This window comes from Pinus tabuliformis, chromosome 6, assembly GCF_031772625.1.
Source record: "Pinus tabuliformis cultivar Carrire ecotype Pingquan chromosome 6, CPIR1, whole genome shotgun sequence".
NCBI lineage: Eukaryota > Viridiplantae > Streptophyta > Pinopsida > Pinales > Pinaceae > Pinus > Pinus tabuliformis.
The window spans coordinates 174,886,491-174,894,631 of NC_142292.1; the positions used below are offsets into that span (position 1 = coordinate 174,886,491).

Consider the following 8,141-nt stretch of genomic DNA (forward strand, 5'->3'; position numbering starts at 1 on the left):
TAAGGGATTTTCCTGGTTCTATTTCCATGAAAACACTGTCATGGGGTGCAGTTGTAGGTAGCTCATCGAATCCATCTGTTGTTCTGATACTTTCCTGAGGCTCATAGCTCAAGACAGACTCCAGGATTTGCTGATTCAAATCTAAAATAGAACAAGGATCACTAATAAAGGTAGTAATTGCGTCATCTTCTGTTTCAGCTTTCAACTAGAGGGCCTATCCAATAGTAAGAACTAGTCTTAACTCCTCATTTTATTGATTCGGACTCTTTCCTGTATAAAGATTTCTTATGGCCTGCTGATTTTGCTGATGGGTTAGGTTCTACGGGAGTATATAACACTAGGTTCTTAGTGCTTTTCCCATTCGAAATGATCATATGTCTAGACCGACACCCAATATAAGCATCTACAGTTGCCAGCCAAGGACTTCTTAGAATTAGGGGATGGCCTCCAACTGGAGATTGCGTTTGGAGTACTAGGAAGTCCACAGGGTAGTGCCATGAATCAACCGAAATCGTGATATCTTCTAACTTCCCCACCGATTTCATTGTAGATCGATCTACCAATTATAACACTGTAGGTGTGTGTTTCAAGTTACGAAGACCTAATACACGCATGGTTTCAGCAGTGATCACATTTATGGCGGCACCCAAATCTACCAGTACATTTGGAATTTCTACCCCATTAATTTGTACGGTTAAAATTGGGTTCCCGGGATCCCCATACTTTACAAGCATGGACCATCCCATCATGAAATCTAATAGCTTCCCCATTACATGAATGGTGAACGGGTCTCTTGATTTCTTTTTAGGCTTCTTATCACAATATTCCCTAAGAGTTTTTGCATATATAGGTACATCCCTCATAGCTTGCAACAGGGGGATCTTAACAAATAAATTATTTAACTCCCCTAACAGGTCAAACTTAGCTTGAGGGGTTGGTTTACTCATAGCCAACCTTTCTCGATAGGGCAGTTCAACTTGATGCTTTTGAGTAACTGGCGATTGAGGAGGTGTATAATTTTTGTTGACTCAGTTTGGTTCCTCTTCAACCATTTTTGGTTCCTTTTCCTTACTGTCAATCTGTTCAATGATAACTAGTGAGGGTTGAGCATCTACTATCTGCCCAGATCGTAAATTCATCTCATAGAATTATGCAGTAGAGATACTTTATGAAGGTAGGTTGAGGGTGTCAGCTTGCTGAGGCCCTTTATTATTAGGATTCAGATTGGGTTGGATAGGGAGATGGGGAGGAACAAGTTGATTACCAGGAGGCACATTAGAGGGCAACTGAAGTTGTTGTTGTGGCATTAACAGGGGAAATTGACCAGGAAGAGAAGGCCTCGCTAGATCGGAGCCCATGAGGAACTTGAACTAGCTTGAGGAGCCCACTACTGCCAAGGTGGAAACTAGTATTGGGGCCACATGGGCAGATAAGGCATGGTTTGGGAACCCATATTAAAATTGCTAAAGTATTGATATGGATCAGGAAACATACCTTGATTTCCCATTGACGGCCGAGGTTGCCATGGCTTTTTAGGTCCCATAAAGTACAGCTACTCCATCTATTCGCCTGTCCCTTGAAAAACTGCTTTTATTCCTGACAAGGATGGGCATGAACTTGTGACAAGATTCAACTCACATATTTCACATTCTTCTATGGAGTTTAATGGACATTCCCTCTGTGGGTGTTTCTTCCTGCATGTTGGGCAAAATACGGCCATAGTTCTTTCCAATTCCAGTTGTTTCTATTTTACTTGCAGCATGTCTATCTGTTCAGACAAAGTACTCAGGATATCAGTCGTCAGGTTGTCAAACAAATTCCCAATTTCTACTTTTGTAACACCTCCACCAAATACTTTTGTTGATCGAATCCCTTGTTTATTCCTTGCAACTCCTCTTGAGCATTGGATACACAACTTACAGATGGTATCAAAGTTCTCCTTTGGTATATCTCCCTTTCCGACTATATTCAACAATTCCAAAGAGTCTTCTCAGAAAGCCCGGAGAAGGATAATTTTCAAAATTTCCTTATCCAAGTCAGAGTGACCTGATCTCTGCAATTTGTATTTAAAGCATTCCACACAGTCTTCCATATTTTCATCCTCCTTCTATGTAAAATCTCATCTTTAATATCCCGTGATTTACAGTAGTCCTGGTACTTCTCCAAGAAAGCAGTTCTCATCTCCTCCCATGTGGTGATAGACCTTCCCCCAAGACCGATAAACCACTGCAGAGTTGTCCCTTTTATCGTAGCAGGAAAGATTTTCAACTTCTGAGCATTCGTTATGTAATCATACCCTCGACACACAATGTCAAATTCGAAGAAAAACGTGTCAGGGTCTTCTGAAGTAAGCCCATGGAAACTGGGTAAATTTGTTAAAGGAATGGGCTTTGTTGGTGCGCCAGTCCCTAAATCCCCAATTGGGAAGTCAATAGTAGAGGTTGTAGGTGCCATGAATATCCTCCAATACTCACTAGGGATTTCAGTAGGCTCCGCAGGAAGGGCTTTTATCAAAGGGGTTCAAGTTGCCTTAACAACACTCCCTCTATCCTTTGGTGATAGAAATGTCTCTACAATATCGTCCTCCCTGCCACAGTGGTTGGATCCTTCAGATCTCCTCTCTGCAACTCCTTCTTCCCTACTGGGATGGATCGTTCCTTTGGAGGCTTTACTTGCAACTTCTTCTTCTTATGTTATAAGCAACGGAATTCCTTTAATAGGCGTAACGTTGCTTGTCTCCCCGACTGCTGGAAGGGTCTGTTGTATCGAATCAGCAGGGGGTGTTGTGAATAGCACTGGTTGTTCTACATATTTTCCCTCAAATTTTGTCTGTGCACATGGCCTCAAGGTTGCACGGGAAGATGCCTTTGACTCAGCTTTTGCAATGATTTGCTGGATATAAGTGTTCCTTCCCAAATCCTGTCCTCCCTTATTTGGGGCTCTCCCTCTGCCCCTTTTATTTGGCTCTATGTTCATACAAGTTGGTGTGGTGACTAATGTTGCGATCAAACCAAAATGCTCAAGGCCTGGAGTAGGGTGTCAAAAGACCATTCCCTCCCCAGGACGAGAGATCACGTTGAAAAGAGGTCAGTGAACGGAAAAAAAGAAAAGAAAATAGGAACCTAAGGTTCAGGGCCTGGGGGAGGGCGTCAAAAGTCTCCTCCCTCCCTGGGACAAGAACCCAACCAAGAAAATAACACACACACGAGAAAACCTAACACTTCAAGACTTGAAGTAGGGCGTCAAAGGACCCCTCCCTCCCTAGAGCAAGAGATTGGTTTTCTCGAAATTAAAAACACAAAAATGTAAGGGAAATCTAAGCTCAGAGCCTGGAGTAGGGCATCAAAGGACTCCTTCCTCCCCAGGGCAAGAGATCAGCCCTAATAAAACAGGAAACAATAAAAACACGAAATAAAGGAAATACCTACGCTGAGGACCTGAGCAGAGTGAGAAAGTTCGTTCTCTCGCTAAGATGAGAGATTGACCCTTTGGTTAATACAGATCGTGTCTTGCACCTCATTAGCCTCCCTTGCAACGACGCCAAAAAGTTGGTGTCCAGGTATGAACAATTTATACACCCCTTTTCCTACATTAATGTATCAATCCAGGTGCGTATTCTTTTCGAGGAAACACGCAAGGTATGTACAGGGGCAAGGTTACAATCTGTCATCGACCAAGGTTTCGTGATCACCAATCAAAGCATTGTTGAAATAGAAATAAAAACTCAACTGCAGAACTTAAAAAGGTATTCACAGTTACCTAAGGAATCTGCAACAGCAAACAAGAAATAAACACAACAATAAACAATATACACAAAGCAAGGAAACACGCAACACCTGATCAGAAGAGCAGGCCCAGCTCTCTGATCAGGGTTGCGTTACTCACAACGAACGATAGATCAAAAAAAAGGCTTGTATCTTATTAGTCTGAATAATGTTGTTACAATACAATGCAGGGTCTGACTAAGTTTTGATACAGGAATGACCTGTCTTTTATACAGTACAAAGCATAATAACATCTCTCCCTAAAACCTAGAAACTATATTCCCAAAGATATACATCAGTTCCATCACAGCACTAGCACTGAGAGAGCAAGAACAGGAATGATTCAAAAATGGGTTGGGAACAGCTACAAATCAATTATGTTGTTTCGTCGTGGTCGATCAGCTGCGGTGAATCACGGAACTGCTGCGATATGCTGTGTGGTCAAAACCTATGCTCCATAATCGGCGGTCATAACATGTCTTAGTGGTTCACATAGGTAAAACCCTCATGACTCTACTCCATTAATTAAATATCCCAAGAGACGATAAAAGGGGGAATTACCTCATAGTTTTACACAGTAAATATATGCGAACGAATACAAAAGGGATGAAAAGAGGAGTGGAAATGCGGGGAAAAGATAGGCCAATTTGGTGCCCAACAGCAGCTAGAGAAAGACATTTCTTCTCAGATTCAGAGCTAGTGGAGGAATGTGGGCAGTGGATTTCAGACACTAGCCACACTTAAAAGAGTAGTATTTTTTCATTAGTTGTTATTGGAAAAAGGAAACCTTGATAGGAAGTATTCTTATGGAAAAACGAGATGATAGGTATAATGTTTTTGCTAGCCTTGATGATGTGAAAAGAGAATAGTGGAACTTGTGGTTCTATGTGGAGAGGATGGACACTTTCATTGCTCAAATTGAGTGTCATATACCATGCACTAGCACAACGTCTACGCCTCTAGGATCTAGTGCGAGAGATTAAACACGTGTCACATCTTTTGATTCATAATTGTTAAATGTTGGTTGGTATGACTTCTTATGATTCATAATTGTTATATGTTGGTTGATATAACTTCTTTTGATTCATAATTGTTAAATTTTGGTTGATAGTCTTTTGTGGTATGACCACTCCATAAACACTCCAGTGCAGATTTTACAATTTTTGTAGTTTTAGAGTAACAACTCTATTGACAGATGGTCAAAATTATATAGTTTCCCAATAGGCAGGTTGCTCTATAACTCTACTGGCAAATGGGCAAAATTATATAATTTCCCATTCGGCATATTGCTCTATAACTCTATTAGGAGATGGGCAAAACTATATAGTTTCACATTCAATAAATTGCTAAAAAATACTAGTAATGGTAGTAGATAGTAGAACTACGCATTGAAACTTTGATTTTGTTAAGCAATACAATCTTACTCTTTATATATATATTGAACACCATTATCAATTAATTATTTTTTGTGATTAAATATTAACTTCCAAACTGTATCAAACTCCCGATCACTGTACAATTTTTTTAGTTTGAAAAAGTAAAACATGTTATATGAAAGTAGACTTTTTCATTCGTAAAAGACAATCTGAAACAAACTCCGGATCATTGTACAATTTTTTTAGTTTGAAAAAGTAAAACACGTGATATGAAACCAAACTTTTTCATTTTTAAAAGACAATCTAAAACAAATTAGATTTTCTATTTTTGAATGTCGAAAGAAAATACACAACTGACCATATCCTCCCGACAAACATATATATATATATATATTTCACAAAACATAACTATAGACTCTAGAGTCTAACTAACCAGAACTCTGACACAGTCGTATGCGGCAGAGGGGATTCGGTGGGTGGACCTGCAACACCGGGTCATTTACCATAGTTATAAAAGGGAGCAACGCTCTCCATTCATAATCAAATTCAGTCCATCTCTATTTATTTTCGAATAGAAGAAAAGAAAAATAGTGAGTTACAGCCATGGAATCCTTTCCGGCGTTAGCAGTTGCAGTACTAGTGATCTTATCATACGCGAATAGTATTGTTATTGTGCGTGCAAGTGATCCAGATCCTTTACAAGACATTTGCGTTGCTGATATGCAAAGCAATGGTGATGTTTCCATGTTGTAATTATGTATGTCTTGTGCGTTTGCGAATGTCTGCTAGCTGATCATGGGTGAATAACATTTTATATATATTTTGAATTGTGCAGTTATTGTGAACGGGTTTCCATGTAAGAATGCGATGACGGTCACAGCAGACGACTTCCGGTTGAGGGGCCTAGATAAACCAGGAGATACCAGTAACCAGTTGGGATTCGTTGTAACGCCAGCTTTTGTAACGCAGCTACCAGGCTTAAACACCTTGGGAATTTCGTTGGTCCGCCTTGATTTCGCTGCTCCTCTCGGCCTCAACCCTCCTCACACACATCCGCGGGCCACCGAAATCTTGGTGGTGATCGAGGGTACTCTCTTGGTTGGCTTTATCACCACTAACAACACTCTGTTCTCGACAACGCTGGAGAAGGGAGACGTGTTTGTGTTCCCTCGAGGTCTTGTGCATTTCCAACAGAACATTGGCCCTGTCAACGCAGTGGCCTTCTCTGGACTGAACAGCCAGAATCCAGGAACTCAGCAGGTTGCGCCGGCCTTGTTCGGAGCCTCTCCTCCTGTTTCTGCCTCTGTGCTCGCCAGAGCTTTCCAGATCGATGACAAGCTCGTCCATATTATCCAAAGCAGGTTCACATCCTCATGATCTTGATCCGATGCTGTCACAAAGAGAACGACATCCTTCTTTTAAAAATGTAGTCTACTCAAAACTGCAGGAACGGCTTTGATACACCGCCTAAATTACCAAGAACTACATAGATTATAGAAAAAATTGAACAAAAGATCAAGTAATAAACATAACTGACACATTCCACGATCATGTACAAAATATTGAACGAGCAATAGAATTCATTCTTCTTGGACGGCCTCTTGCCATTGTCATATTCACTTCGCTATCACTCAGATTAAAGTAATTTCATATATATCGTCAAGATTAAAGTAAATCATACTAAATAATTAATTTATAACTTTATTATTAATAATTATAAAATGGAATCTAATTTTGTTCTTTCTACTCTACAATGAGAGATTTCTCCTCTTCCTCGTCTTTATCTACCTATGGCATTACATCATAATATTTATTTTCCACTTCTTTACCAACCTCTGTTGCTGCAAATAGGTTGTCTTCCACTTGTCTTCCATACAAAAGTGGTCTTCTCTCACCAAATAACAACATATCAATGATATATTTATGTTGCATCATGTGCAACCACTCGTCACTAGTTAATTTTTCTTCATCAAAGTTAACATCAAAAATTTTGATTGTTGGATCCACCAAACCTCTTGTTGCTCCATTGGTAGCTTTAACTATGCCAAACTTAGGTGTTGGTGGTAACACTCCATCACCATCCACTTTCAAGTGGGATTCACTAAACTCTTCATCTTTCTATAGATCTATTGTTATATATCCAACTTCCTTTTCATTTTGAAGCACTGTTGCAATAGCTTGTACGACACTACTATCTTCAACTTGATTACTCCTTATACAAAAGATCCTCTCAAGGATATCCCAAACCTACTTTATTGTCTTTGCATCTACAAGGAGGGGAAGAATGTTGCCATCAATGGATTAGTTTATGCATTTTATTACCAAAACATTATTTTTCTTTTTGGTTTCCAACTCTTTCAATTAGATCTCAAACAACTCTTGTTATTTCTTTGACTTTCTCATCGTCTTGGCTTTATTATTTCTACCCAATCTTTGCTTCACATATGGGTTGAACACTACAAGTCAACTGCTCTTTACCATTTTATGGTTCCACTTAAAATAAAATGTGCCACATATCTAATGGTTTTTGGGGCGAAGCCATTAGTACTATTGTTTATTTGAAAAATAGGAGTCCAACCAAAAGTTTAAATCTGAAAACACCTTTTGAATCATTTGATGGACATAAACCAAAAGTGAATCATTTAAGAGTTTTGGATGCAAGGCATTTTCACATATTCCAAAAGATGAAATAAGAAAACTTTATGCAAAATCAATTAAGTGCACTTTCATTGGTTATTGTGATGATCAAAAGGCATACAAGTTGTTTGATCCTAGTTCACATAGATTTCTTGAAAGTAGGGATGTGGTGATTCATTAAAATGAGGATGAAGGTGATAAAATGAATAACACGGTTGTATGGCTTGATATTGACAATTATTGAAAAATAGAAGTATGTTTTGAATAGGAACATGAACAGGTACAACAACAGGAACAGGAACATGTACAGGTTCAAGAGTAGGAAGCATCCAATAGTCATGAAACTCCAAGAAGAGAACAAGAG

At 39.4% G+C, this 8,141-nt stretch overlaps 1 protein-coding gene across 1 annotated transcript; it reads left to right on the forward strand.

Annotated features, from left to right (window-relative positions):
• The first annotated feature begins 5,743 nt into the window (after nucleotides 1-5,743).
• Nucleotides 5,744-6,517, forward strand: LOC149258026 (germin-like protein 8-2). The gene is made up of 2 exons (XM_089397547.1): nucleotides 5,744-5,873; nucleotides 5,976-6,517. The coding sequence occupies exons 1-2, from the start codon at nucleotides 5,744-5,746 to the stop codon at nucleotides 6,515-6,517; spliced, it is 672 nt and encodes a 223-aa protein (XP_089253673.1).
• Nucleotides 6,518-8,141: the final 1,624 nt, after the last annotated feature.